The 14,312-nt window shown below is 45.0% G+C and overlaps 2 protein-coding genes across 2 annotated transcripts; one reads left to right on the top strand and one right to left on the bottom strand.

The window, feature by feature from the left end:
- Window positions 1-1,824: 1,824 nt before the first annotated feature.
- On the bottom strand, window positions 1,825-9,827 carry trpt1 (tRNA phosphotransferase 1). The gene is made up of 7 exons (XM_080035683.1): window positions 9,710-9,827; window positions 9,444-9,525; window positions 2,985-3,154; window positions 2,398-2,575; window positions 2,250-2,306; window positions 2,038-2,148; window positions 1,825-1,946 (listed from the first exon to the last, which is right to left on the bottom strand). The coding sequence occupies exons 1-7, from the start codon at window positions 9,773-9,775 to the stop codon at window positions 1,924-1,926; spliced, it is 687 nt and encodes a 228-aa protein (XP_079891809.1). The 5' UTR covers window positions 9,776-9,827; the 3' UTR covers window positions 1,825-1,923.
- A 145-nt stretch (window positions 9,828-9,972) lies between these two features.
- On the top strand, window positions 9,973-14,078 carry zbtb3 (zinc finger and BTB domain containing 3). Its single transcript, XM_080035852.1, has 3 exons — window positions 9,973-10,017; window positions 11,569-12,389; window positions 12,850-14,078. The coding sequence occupies exons 2-3, from the start codon at window positions 11,575-11,577 to the stop codon at window positions 13,895-13,897; spliced, it is 1,863 nt and encodes a 620-aa protein (XP_079891978.1). The 5' UTR covers window positions 9,973-10,017; window positions 11,569-11,574; the 3' UTR covers window positions 13,898-14,078.
- Window positions 14,079-14,312: the final 234 nt, after the last annotated feature.

Below are 14,312 nucleotides of genomic sequence, written 5' to 3' on the forward strand. Positions count from 1 at the left end.
ACTAAAACACAAACACAACCCACATCAGATCTCCTTTGTGCAAAACCGTGCCTTTATTATCCATTCAATAAAACCACTTATTCAGGACAGTACAACATATGGACCAAATAAGATATACAGTATATTACTATCCACCTCTTCAGTCTATCCAAATGTTTAATTGCCTTTGTATCTTAACACACACAAACATACAGTCATGAGCTGCATCGGCCGGTGGATTGATGACTTCAGACAGTTCAAGACTCCTCATGCTGACTTCCCCTTAACTTCAGGATGGACTGCTGCTGGGCTTTAACAGCTGCACGTCTGGTCCAGGATCAGCCGACTTGACAATCAAACACATCGAAATGTAAAATGAACACATGGATCGCTCAACCAGCAGCATCCTTTCTTTTTTCACCTAACAGTATTCCAGACACTCCTGTCCCACGGGATAGAAGAGCCTTGCTTTGTACAGAGCTGCGGTGTTATACTTGAGGATTTAGTTGAGATTTATGGCACATTACAGCAGCAACACTTTCGTAGCCAGTTATCAACAGCAATGAGATGTAAAACACGAGCCAATATGAAGTGTTGAAATAAACGTATCAATAAACAAACATTTATTCAAAATAAATAGAACAATTCACTTTTCCACTCTCTGTTGTCTTCAATCCATATGGTCGTGACATATGGTGGCAATTTCAGTTGTTTCTAACACAGGAAGCTCGAAACCATTTATCTCCCCTCACATGCTGTGTTTGTGGGTTTGTGTGTGTGCGTTTGTCTGTTCATATCTTACAAGAAACTGTCAAAGCAGTCCGTTAACTAAAACCACAAAGTCTGCATCCTCTTCTTTCCCATATTTGGTCACGTGACTAACCACACATACAATTCTGAAATTACAGAGGTTCCTCCATTTAAAGGCTGCCAGTAGTACTAGGTGTGTCTGTCTATATATATTTTTGCTGCTTGGTAAAATTAACCTGGTAGTACATTTAGCACTAACAAGGCAATGGAAAAATACATCTATATTATATATGTAGAATAAATAAGAAAGGGCCCGCATAAGGCAAGACAAGGCAAGTTTATCTGTACAGCACATTTCAGACACAAGGCCATTCAAAGTGCTTTACAGAAGCAAAATTAAAATGCATCAAGTATAGAGCACGCATTAAAAAAGCCAATGAAAAACATGAATAGAAATAAAACATATAAATAAACAAAAAAGTTTTCAGACCCGATTTAAAAGAGCAGAGTGTTGCAGCAGACCTCAAGTCCCCTGGAAGTTGGTTCCAGAGATTGGGTGCATAGAAACTGAAGGCTGCCTCTCCGTTTCTAGTCTTAACTCTGGGGACTTTAGATAGAGCAGTCCCAGATGACCTGAGAGCTCTGGATGGTTCATAAAGGATCAGCAGGTCAGAGATGTATTTTGGCCCTAGTCCATTTAGGGCTTTATAAACCAACATCAATATTTTAAAATCAATTCTTTGTTTGACAGGAAGCCAGTGTAAAGACCTCAGAACTGGGGTGATGTGATCCACTTTCTTGGTCCTAGTGAGGACTCGAGCAGCGTTCTGAACTAGCTGAAGCTGTCTGATTGATTTGTTAGGAAGGCCTGCAAGGACACTATTACAGTAGTCAAGTCTGCTAAAAATAAAAGCATGGACAAGTTTTTCTAAATGTTTGATAAGGTGGATGAATTGTCACATAAAAATAAAGCATCCTTCCCTAAAGCCATTACAATCCTTTCATAATGACACACATATGAAGTTTACCAATTTAATCCCATTTAGGAGGATTTTGGAATACACCCCCTGCTGACCAAAAATAACCTCACTATCTTGCCAAACAACAAGTGTTGCCAAGGGAACCATGATAAGCATTAATCAACCACTGAGAAGAGTCCTGCTTCGACCAATGACATAACAGCATTCTCTGCTGCTACTGCAGTGGCAGGATGCTCCCTGAAACACAGGAGAACAGTGACATCAGTGAGCAACTAAATGTCGTCCCTCAATCCAAGCTTAATTTAACCACAATGATAAATCTACTTACTTGTAGGTTTCAGTCTTAAGGCTCGGCTGAAGTATTCAGGGGGAAGTTTTCCATCTGTGTTGCCTGCAGTTAGCAACACACCGTTTTCCGACCAGAAGAATTCAATACCGTCTGTACAGTCGGAAACACACATGAAACACATGTTAGAAAGATTCTTGCTTAAACATATAAATGTAATTGGATAGGTTGTAGTCATTAGTGGCAACGCTTACCAGCAAGAGCTTTGGGGACGTCAATATACACGGCTAGATCGCAGTCTTTCCTCATGCCTAAAGGGAAAATGAATGACACTGTAGGTAGGACATATTGTCATCTGACATATTGCATCTGATTTCTGTCTGTCACACATGAGCAGCTTACCGCTGATGACGCCCTCCGCCCCTGGCAGGCCTGGTGCTAGGTGGATATGTGTCCTGTTCATGCGGCTCAGGCCCTGCTGCTGGATGGAGCTCCAGTTGCGGAGGTAGGAGCCATGGACGGCCTCAGCGGGGCAATCCAGAGAACCAGCTAGGACCGGTTTCAGCTCCAAATCCTTTACCTATCCACAGCGACGCAAAACCAGTTTAACAAAGCATTTAAGATGGGGACACACTGGAAGACCAGATTCAGTTATAAATAAAGGAAGGCTAACTAACCTGGAAAATCTGAAGGGGGATGACAGATAATACATTTGCAAGCAAGTCTGCTGTGGAATAACAAGGAGTGCGTTTTGAGCTGTTGTGGCAATCTCCCAAAGTTAATTTACATAAAGAACATCAGTGGTGGAAGTAACAAAGTATTAGCTCAGCTCCATAATACTTCAAGTACAAAGTCATAAAAGTACTCATTATCTAGAATGGCCCATGTCAGAATAATGTATTTTATATCTGGAATATAATAATCCATGATGATTCTACACATCCAGTTTTGCCCACATTCAGAATATGGGCCCCTCTTCTGAGATTTACCTGTACTGAATGGCCCTGACTGGCTCGAATCTGCAGACGGCTGTCCCCCGGATGGGAGCGAAGTTTAAAGCGTTGCTTGTCATTTGTGGCTACGACTCTTTCCACGTCTTCTAGAGAGTACGAGCGGAACTGCTGGTGAGTTAGGAGATCCTCCACAAACAGGAAGCCATCTATGAGGGCAAGAGTTGATATGGTCACATGGATCCATAATGGATTTTTACTGAATGGATTGCACTGTATGCTGCAACGTAATAAATTTACAGTCTGCAAGCATTTTGTGAAAGTTAGGATACAGAGATGCAGAAAGGACATTAATATTTAATATAGTGGAAATAAAACTTCTCATCCAGTTGTTTTATTGTATTTCCTACATATTTTCAAATATTTGATTACTGTTATTGTTGAATGGGTGGACTGTATAAGGCTATTGGGTTAGAGCAGAGTGTCTTCCTGGGGTGTCGGTAAGAACACACAGTAGAGTATAGGATGCAGTCATGGGCTTTAATAGCAGACTTTGGTGGTTTACAACACAGCACAGCAATGCACAGGTTAATTAACTTAGGCTTTGGGGTTATGTCTGCATAAGTAACAGAGTGTGTGTGGTCTGAAAAGGAAATAGACAAGAAACCACACTTGCATTAATATCGAATAATATAGGCTATACAGTATGTTCACAAATATGATAAAAGGAATAACAGTATTGCCTGTGCATTACTACAGGTAGGCTAAACAGACATATACTCTTTCACTAACACTGTTACAATGGTGAAACACAAACCAGTGTTAATTGGTCAAAGGCGGGAAACATATAGAACAAAGGGCTTAATGGCTCATTAACGTGACCGTTACACTATAAACGACCCGCGAATTCACACACACAAGAGATCGCCGAAATTGCACTATATGTAGCGAAACAACATTAATATCAGGGGCTTACATATAATAGTGTGACACCAGACTAGTAACTTCAACTAAGGATGCATAAATTAGGATAATGAAGTGGGCAAAATCGCCGTTTCCTACATAACAGTTAGCTTAACACAGGCTGTGACATACAGGTAATAAACTCACTTTAAACACTCATAAAGCTTAAGAAATATACAAGTCACGGTAGGCTTAACTTAAAGCATGTTATGTGCCGTTCACAATGGACAAACTCACGTTTTGGTCAATAACGCACACAAACAGACACTACTCCTCCACTGAACTCTCTGCCCCTCTGTGCGCATGGAATATCCAAAAGTAATATGAGCGCGGGCACGGCGAGTGCGGGTGCATGAGGGAAGCGGCCTTTCCAACAAAGCCGCCCCCAAATTTGTGTTGAAATTTGCACCATGGAAAGGCCGGCCTAAAGTCCATCCTGGCCGTCAGGATTGTTCTCTTCGTCCGGTAACTCAGGTATCACAATCAGGCATGCGATAGGTCTAGTGTAGGACCGGTTCCGTATCTGAACTTCAGCTGTCCTCACTCGACCGTCTGCACCTGGGAAAACCTTGGTCACTCTTCCAATTTGCCATGATGAGCAAGGCAGCTGGGAGTCGACAACCATCACCACCATCCCGGTTTTAACATCTGGAGAAGGAGTCTGCCTCTTCCCTCTGGTTTGCAACCAAAGCAGGTAATGCTTGACATAGGCTGCCCAGAACCTATCTGCCAGCACTTGTGAGTGCCTCCATCTCCGTCTTCCTAGCAGCTCAGACTCTGGATACACGATCTGGAGGAGGGAATCGGCTGGCCGCCCCATCAAAAGGCTGTTGGGTGTCACAGGATCTGGATCTGCTAGGTCTGCAGAAACGTAGCCAAGAGGCTTCGTGTTGAGAATGGCCTCGATCTCAATGAGGACAGTCCTGAGCACCTCTTCTGTGACTATTGCTGAACCAAGTGTGGTGTAGAGAGCTGGCTTAACTGAACGGGGTGGTTTACCTGCCTTCAGGAGTCGATAATCTTCAGGAAAGCTCTCCAACTGGTCTCTACTTAGAGCTTGATCCTTTGCATCTTGAAAGGTACTGGTTGGAGGAAGACCTGCCGCCCCATTGAGGTTCTCAACCCCTGCCTTTCCCAGTTCCTGCCGGCTGCTGTATTTGGCCCTGTCTGTTTCGGATGGTAGTGGGGTGATAAGCCCACGTAAAGTGGTCTCTGAGGTAAGATGGGTTACAGCACCGGTAACAACAAGCTTCTCCACTTCTTTCGCAAGGCGTCTCTCCATGCTCCTGAGGCAGGTCATCACAGCTTCCTTGGGGGCCTGGAGGCATGGCGAGTCTTTATTGCGTAGTAGTGGTGTGGCGTAACTGAGGTCGCCGTTGACCTCCACTCTGGTTGTCTTGGTTTTCAGGAGGTTGGAGGCTTCCTGATCCTCCCTAGATCTTGTTACTTGCTTCTCAAAGCGATAAGGTAAGACATCGAGCTGCCGCAACCTTTCTATATCTCTCTTCAGCTTGAGCTCTGCAGGGGTGAGGGAGAGGAAGAGGCACTGCTGCGGCGGAAGCTGTGTCTGGAGGTATCGTGCTGGTCCCTGTAGCGCCCATCCAAGCCGTGTCTTGATGGCAGTTGGCCCGTCTGGTGGGCCAGAGCGAACAGGTGCAGTTGGAGTGATCAAGTGAGTGTGATCAGCGCCGATGAGGAGTAAGGGCTGCACATGTTCAAAGGGCTGCAGTGGGATATCTTTGAGGTGCTTATACCTTTGCAGGATGGCAGCAGGGTAGGAGTGGTCAGCCAGTTCAAGGTGTTTGGCTGTGAAGGCTGCTGTGATCTCAAAGATCTTCCGAGGATGGGTTGCAGGCGAGATCTGAAAGGAGACTGAGGAGCCATTAATGGTTTGGACATCTTGGCGGATCGTTCTCAGGGCTAAACTCTCATCTGTGCCTTGTAAACCAAGCTTGTGGGCAGCAGGAGAGAGAAGGATAGTACGTTGCGATCCATCGTCCAGTACTGCATAAGTGTTGAGGGTCTTACCTCGATAGCGAAGCAGGACTCTGATGACCTTAAGGAGGACTCGCTTGCAATCTGTGGGGTTGTCCAGATAGAAGGATTGAGTAATTGAACTCACCAGGGGGGGCCTTTCACTCGCGCCTTTGGAGTTGACTTCATGGAGGATCTGGAGGTGTTTGCCATTACATATGCTGCATGACTTCTTCAGGGTACACTGAGCGGCCATGTGTGTACGTCCACAGCGCCAACATCTGTGATTGGTCTTGATCCAGTTGGTCATCTGATCCTTACTGAATGCCTTGAAGGTAGTGCACTGGCTGAGATAATGATCATCCTTTCCACAGTAAGGACAGAAGGCCTTCTGAGTTTGCTTGGACGGGGCTGGCTCAGAAGTCTGTTCCTCTTCAACCTCAGCGGCTCCATGCAGTACGGTAGTTGAACACGTGAATGATTTAACCTCTCTCTTGGGATCCTGTCTCTGCCCTTGTTTAGGTCCCTTGCTGCTGGTATGGCAATCGAAGCTCTGGCACCAAGCCTCATACTGGAGCCACTCTGACAGGTCATGGAGAGTGTACACTGGCCCAGGGCGACGGCCCATATGACGTCGAAACTCTGACCTCATCTCGGCTGGTAACTTACTCAGGAGTCGCTCTGCATGAGACCCGCATCTCAGCTCTGCTTCACCTTCAGGGCCTAGAGTGTTCAGCATGCCCACAAGGGCCCTTATCTGTAAGGCAAATCTCTGAAATGCTTCTGTGTCTCCCCTCTGGACGTCAAGTGAATCCATCACATTGGCAATCTTCTTAAGAGCCAGCTTATGAGGCTGTCCATATCTCTCAGTCAGAGCAGCCATTGTGTCTGAATAGGGGGATGGGGAATTAAGAAAGGCGTCCGCCACCAGGCGAGCATCTTCAAACTTCAAGTGATCCATCAAGATCTGATACTTAAATAGCTCGGTGGCGTCACGAGGCAACAGGTTGTCAAGGGCTATCCTTAAACGAGTGAACTCGCTAGGGTCGTTAGTGACAAAGTTTGGTATTGTTGGCTTGGGACCCCGGTAGATCTGTTCCTGGACTGCTGAGTATGCGTGAGGTGTCATTGGGGCACCTGAGTGAGGTCTCTGCTGAGGGGGGTAAGGTTGCTGAGAAGGCACCTGTGGTGGGTGGGCATGGAAGGATCCAGGTGGCTCTACCTTGGGCTGTTGATACCAAGCATGAGCAGGCTGAGCTGTGTAGGCAGCAGGTTGTGACTGAACAGGAGGCTGGTGCAGGTAGCTATAGGACATCGCTGTAGGCTGCACCCGAGAGGTCTCATAGTACGGCATGTAGGCAGCTTGTGGTAACGCATCTGGTTGGGGCTGACTAGGAGTCACAGAGGCTAATTTATCTTTGACGGCTTGCAGCTCGTGTAGCATGCTCCCTAAGAGATCATATAAGCCCTGGTCCTTGGCTGAATCATCCATCTTGGTAGGGGGTAGGCTGGGTGGATGAGGATAAGGCTGGTGACCAGTCAACTGACTTGAGGGGTGAGGATAGCTATAGCTGAGCTGTGGAGGATACTGTGGAAGATACTGCGCTGTCAAAGCTCCACTGTTGTGACTCATCTGAGGTGGTTGCGTAGTCGCAGGCAAAGACTGAGGAAATGTCAGTGTTGCAGTACTCTGTGATGGGTTGACAGCGTACGGCTGGTACATACTCACTGGAGGTTGAGGTAACCCGGGCGGGCCAGGTGGCACGTGTGGTAACTGCTGGAGACTCATTTCCCATGGCCGGTGGTAAGGGAGGGGCTGTGGAGCGGGGATAGGCTGTAGGAGGGGACCGTGAGGGCTAGAAGCATGATGTTGCGGATCCATGCTTTGCTTATTTGAAGGTGAAAGTCCTTCCTCGAAGGCTGAAGTCAGTGCATCCATGGGGCCTGACTGGCTTAAGGGGCTGGAGGCTCCAGAAGATCGTGGAGATGCTATTTCTCCCTCCTCGGTGCCATGTGCATGCTGTGCTGTGTTAATGGATAAAGGAGGTTGACTAAATCTCTGGCCTACACTCAAGTCATAGACATAGTCTAGGAGGTAGGCAGGTGGTTGAAGTTGGCGTCGTGGCCTTGGCTGCATGTTGAAAGGCAACGTCTCAATCCAGGAAAATCACAATATCCGGCTCGAAGGACCAATGGTTGAATGGGTGGACTGTATAAGGCTATTGGGTTAGAGCAGAGTGTCTTCCTGGGGTGTCGGTAAGAACACACAGTAGAGTATAGGATGCAGTCATGGGCTTTAATAGCAGACTTTGGTGGTTTACAACACAGCACAGCAATGCACAGGTTAATTAACTTAGGCTTTGGGGTTATGTCTGCATAAGTAACAGAGTGTGTGTGGTCTGAAAAGGAAATAGACAAGAAACCACACTTGCATTAATATCGAATAATATAGGCTATACAGTATGTTCACAAATATGATAAAAGGAATAACAGTATTGCCTGTGCATTACTACAGGTAGGCTAAACAGACATATACTCTTTCACTAACACTGTTACAATGGTGAAACACAAACCAGTGTTAATTGGTCAAAGGCGGGAAACATATAGAACAAAGGGCTTAATGGCTCATTAACGTGACCGTTACACTATAAACGACCCGCGAATTCACACACACAAGAGATCGCCGAAATTGCACTATATGTAGCGAAACAACATTAATATCAGGGGCTTACATATAATAGTGTGACACCAGACTAGTAACTTCAACTAAGGATGCATAAATTAGGATAATGAAGTGGGCAAAATCGCCGTTTCCTACATAACAGTTAGCTTAACACAGGCTGTGACATACAGGTAATAAACTCACTTTAAACACTCATAAAGCTTAAGAAATATACAAGTCACGGTAGGCTTAACTTAAAGCATGTTATGTGCCGTTCACAATGGACAAACTCACGTTTTGGTCAATAACGCACACAAACAGACACTACTCCTCCACTGAACTCTCTGCCCCTCTGTGCGCATGGAATATCCAAAAGTAATATGAGCGCGGGCACGGCGAGTGCGGGTGCATGAGGGAAGCGGCCTTTCCAACAGTTATTGATACATTCATTCGTAGCCTACATGACTTGAATGTTGCAGATTTAAAGGGTGGGGCTAATTTCAATAGCTTTTTATGAGCCTGGTTGAATTTTCCCCCAAGGACCAGTGAAGTCTTGTACTTATCTTGTCAACCTAAAATGATACATCACATACTGTTGACTATATTGTGTATCATAAAAAAATGTCCCTCTGAATGTGCAGGAATAGAAGAATAAAGTAGCAGAAAATGGAAATATTCATGTAAAGTAAAAGTACCGCAAAATTGGGCTTAAGTAATTGATTGAATGTGATTAGAACAATGAACCCAAAACAAAGATGATCATAGGAAAGGATCTGTTGAAATGCATTAGCCTACAATCAAATGGGAAAATATTTCTAAAAAGTGACATACTAGACGTAGTGAGGTTGTCAGTGAATTGACACTTGTGTTACCTACTGTCCAGATTGTGGGAAGCTCACCTGTTCCCATCTGAAGACCAATCTGGTTGGCTCCATGGCGCAGAACATAAGACATGGATTTAGATAGGCGGACATCTCTGTCCTGGTAGGGAAGAAGGCATCAGTCATACCAGACTCTTACACTCTCAAAGACAGCTCTATGGCTCTGGTTTAAATATAGGACCTTGCCTTTAGCTTATACTACAAGGGTGTCATGTGTCAGAAATCAGACACTGGATTAGGCATAGGGCAGTATCCCAGTGTTTAGGGCTACACTTTACTCTCACCTCGCCGCCATGATTCCCCCTTCTTCCTCTCCCTCCTCTGCCTCCTCCGCCACTGCGTTGTGCCATATATTGAACTTGTATTATTCACAATAAATGAACTCCTGTCAACAAACGTGTGAGCACCTTTTATATACTATCTATGGTAAGCACCCACTTCCTGTGTGTTCTCGCTGTCCGCGTGTAGGTGGTGCTGTGGCGGAAGACTGTGTTGCTACTGTCTCCCCACCAGCACCGCAGAGGAAAAGCGGAGTCTCGTCCTCCTGGAAGAAAACATCACACCAGCTCCATGACACAGACAGCTGCTGCAGGTAGGAAAACATATTCATAATTTGAACGAATACTTTGAGAAATTGGCGACGCGTATTTCATGTTAACTTGAATTCGATACATTCAATCAAATAACTGCGGTTGCTGGAGCTTTCGGTGTGGGGATTCATCACATACGCTGGGCTAACTTGGCTAAGTAATATAGCTGCCTAGTTTCTAACTGGACAACTTCGACATTTTGGACAATTCTATACATGTCTTGCTGTTTGCTTGGTTTTGTTTTTCTTTAGTACATTGTCATTGTCCCTCTATTTTATACATCACGTTACAAACTATGATATTACTAAACTAAGATTTAGCTCCGAGACGAAGCCGGGTCACCATGGAAACGTAAACGTTCGACTCTTATCGTTAAATAAAATACATTTCCAGAAGAAAATGTGTGTGAATGCTGGATGCTGAAAAGCTGACGCTAGACTGGATTGATGAAGGACGTTTTAAGATGTAAAAAAGTTTGAAAATGAAAAATAAGGCTGAAATGGAACTGCTTAGTACTGAAGATTGCAGAAATGTCAAAGGAGCAGCAAAATAGTGTTGAGATTGTTGAAATGTCAAAGGAACTGAAAAATAGTGCTGAATATGCAGAAAAGTCAATGTTAGGCCTACTGCAAAATAATGCTGAAAATGCAGAAATGTCAACGGCGCTGAAAAAAAGTGCTGAAAATGCAGACATTTCAATGTAACTGCAAAATAGTGATTAAATGCTGTAGGTCATAATTGTTGTATAGTCGTGACATGGCTTGCCGAAAATGTACGTAAATATGGGATTTATGTGGATAAAGTTAAAAATACAGACATATCACAGTTTCAAAAAAGTTCAATTTGGATTTTTGCCGAAGTCTGTTGAAATAACATTCTGTCAATGGGATAGCTGAAGGGTTTACTTGGTGCTTTGAGAAAGAATGTTCAAATACTGTAGGTCCTACAGCTTAGGTTATGATATCGGCTGAAGGGTGACACGGTTGTCTATGTTTTGATATACAAATTGTGTATGAGAACTTAAAGGTGTAGAAGATAAAAGGCTTTTATAGATTTATTTAAACTTAAATTGTGACTAAAATGTATAAAAGATTTCAAGAAGATAAGTCAGCTATAGCTCAATGTCTTGTGACTTGTTTAAATGTTAAAGGGAGTCTGTAGCTGAAAGTATACCAGAGGAGATGCAGCTTAATACAGCTTTATACATTTCAAAGGATGTGAGTTTGAGAGGATTTCAATGCTGCTTCAGTTTGTTTCAATTATAAATAAATTTGTTAAAAAGTTGAATATTTTAAAATAAATATTAGAAAAAAGCTCAAAGTTGACTCCCCATTTCATGTAGTTAAGTGGTTGAAATAGCAGAAGCAGGAGAAGAGTACGGAAGAAAAATAATAAAGATTCAGATAATAGAACCATGTTTTCAGAGAGAAAAAGGGCAGAGTGTTAACAGCAACCCAGAAATACATTGAGGGATATAACCGTATGTATTTAGCTGATGGGCTAGTTCACCAATATTTCGCTATTCTCTAATTTTTCTCTTCTCTATTTCTCAGGCTGTGATGGAGTTCCCCCAGCATTCCCAGCAGCTGCTGTCAGCTCTGCGTTGCCAGCGTCAGCGAGGCTTCCTGTGTGACTGCACTGTCCTGGTGGGCTCATCCCGTTTCCTGGCTCACCGGGCTGTGTTGGCCTCCTGCTCGCCTTTCTTCCACATGTTCTACTCTGACTCTCCAGGCGTTGGGGGTGGAAACGGAGCCAGCGGCTCTGTGACACTCGACAGCGACATTGTCACAGCTGCTGCTTTCGGCTTGCTCCTGGACTTTGTCTATGAAGGCCTTCTGCGGCTGGACGACTCTCCACCACTGGAGGACATATTGGCGGCTGCCAGCTTTCTGCACATGAACGAGGTAGTGAGGGTGTGCAAGAGGCGACTTCAGAGACGAGGGCCTCTGGCTGAGGCAGACAGCACACGCTCTGAAGAGAGTGCTGGTGTGAGGAAGGCAATAGAGACAAGGAGGGACGGTGGAGCTGAGCCCATGGCAGCCGTGGCAGGAGTTCACTTAAATTCAGTGGTCCTGTCGGCGCCACTCTCCTCAGGATCAATATTGACAGAGAGAATACAGATGGAGTCTGTGAAGTCTGAGTATAGGACTAGTGGGGGGTCATCAGAGGCACGAGCTCAGACTCCACTGAGCCCTGAGCTCGCTGATACCACGCAGCCAGGCATGGAGGCCCCTCCTCTGGCGCCGGGTGGAGAGCTGTTGCAGGGCCTCATATCAAGGCCCCGTACCTCGGGAGGTCACACCAGGGTGAGGACTGGAGGTCACGGAGAGGGGTCGGCACTCTGCAGCCCTTGTAGCACCACTGAGACTTACAGGTACAAGTCTGTCATGTATTATTAAACTGTTTAACATGGAAAAATAAATACAGAAACCCACTAATTACAAGCATTTACTTGTGGTGTTGAGTAGTGAGCAGTATTTTTCTTGAATGAAAAAGAATAACTTCCTTTGAGAAAGAAATGTAAATCACAATTAGAAATGTTATTCAACCAGCATCTTTGTCACTCAAAAATAAGTTGCAGGGGTGGTGTATTATAACTTATTATTATTATAATTAATGTTTAATAACCATATAGGTCCCAAGTCGTGCTTTTACAAGTTCTGCCTAATGTAGCTTAAAAAAATGAATAAAATGATGCCAAACTTTTACGACAAAAGATGAATAAGGGCTTTCTGTTCTGTAAGAGGACGCTCGATGTAATGACATTCTTATCATTTCTTGTAAATAAAAGCCTGTTAACAGTGTTTACAGGATGTCTTTCTATCTTTCACCAGCTACAGCGGTAACCAGCAACCCTCCTCCTCTTCCTCCTCCCTGTTGCCAGTGAGCCAGGCTAGCGGTCGGTCAGTGTTTGCTTTCTCCCAGTCAGAATGCAGCCTCTCCCCCAGCGCTCATCGGGACGCACCAGGACAGCCCTTTGTCAGGACACCCTCAGAGAGTGCAGACCTCAGAGGGGCATCGGGCGGAGGGCAGCAGATGTTCACGTTAATCCAAGCATCAGCACAAAACTCGCACTTTGATACTAACCCCACACAGCGGGCGCCTCCCCAGATTCAAATCCAGAACGCCGTGTCCCTCCAACGCCAAAGCTTGGACTTCCACTCAGACTTCCATAAGGCCCAAACCCAGAAGGATTCACCCCCCACTAGAAATGAAAGAGTTCACCCTTCCCTGGGCAGAATGTGTACAGAAGTCGATGATGGAGAGATTGTTCAAGTGAAAGTTGAGGCCATTGTTATATCGGACGAGGAGCTGGAGGAGGAGAAAGAGGAAAGCGTGGAGAGAGAAGCAGTGATGGAAGTAGACGATGAGTTTGAAGATGACCTCCATGAAGAAGAGCTGAACGGCCCTCAGTTTCTCACCTCCTCGCACCCACACGGCCTCTTACAAATGCCCTCCCATTCCAACGACTACTCCTTCCCCCTCTCTCCCTCCTCCTCTTCCTCAGGTGCCGGCCCTTCTTCCGCCCAGGACACTCCCTCCTTCGCAGCCTCCCTCGTTCCTCCGTCGGCGACTCAGCATCTTTCAGACCCCCCCGCCTACTTCCAGGACATCCAGGACTCTATGGGGAACTTTGCTGAGGAGGTCCCCACATGCGGTGTCTGCGGGAAGACTTTCTCATGCACGTACACGCTAAGGCGCCATGCCATTGTGCACACACGGGAACGTCCTTACGCGTGCCGCTACTGCTACCGTTGCTACACCCAATCAGGCGACCTGTACCGGCACATTCGCAAAGCTCATGACCACACGCTTCCGTTAAAACGCAGCAAGCCGGACATGGAGCCCTCCATGTCACCACAACCACCACCTCTTAGCTAACACACACACACGGACAAACTATTGTATTTTTATACTCTTGCACACTATCCGAAACTCTTAGCTTATGCCCTGACTCTTAATTTCATCTTTTCAAAAAACAGGCAGCGCTGCAATTATTATTTTTAATATCAATTAATGTTTCAACCTAACATGCTTCAAGTTCACGTATGACCGGGGTCTACTTAGAGCTCTAAGACTGATTGGATATGACCAAAGTTTTAATTTAATCCTTTAATGTGCTACTCTTTGTAAATATTTAGAGCTCTTTTACAGTTCATGTTTGTATTTTTTTTTTCTTTATATATTTTATCATTATTTATATAATTTTATTGGATTTTTTTTAAATAATTAGTTGTAAGAATCTTAAGATTTCAAAAAATTAATGATATAAGGGAAAGCTGTTGAATTGTATCAG

The sequence above is a fragment of the Ammodytes marinus genome (genome assembly GCF_949987685.1).
Source record: "Ammodytes marinus genome assembly, chromosome: 10".
NCBI lineage: Eukaryota > Metazoa > Chordata > Actinopteri > Uranoscopiformes > Ammodytidae > Ammodytes > Ammodytes marinus.

Coding starts and splice junctions, on each gene's coding strand:
- trpt1 (XM_080035683.1), bottom strand. CDS start 9,775: ATGGCACAACGCAGTGGCGGAGGAGGCAGAGGAGGGAGAGGAAGAAGG. Junction 2,576..2,984: donor GTCAGGGCCATTCAGTACAG/GTAAATCTCAGA, acceptor CGCTGTGGATAG/GTAAAGGATTTGGAGCTGAA. Junction 1,947..2,037: donor CTTAAGACTGAAACCTACAA/GTAAGTAGATTT, acceptor CCTGTGTTTCAG/GGAGCATCCTGCCACTGCAG.
- zbtb3 (XM_080035852.1), top strand. CDS start 11,575: ATGGAGTTCCCCCAGCATTCCCAGCAGCTGCTGTCAGCTCTGCGTTGC. Junction 12,390..12,849: donor AGCACCACTGAGACTTACAG/GTACAAGTCTGT, acceptor ATCTTTCACCAG/CTACAGCGGTAACCAGCAAC.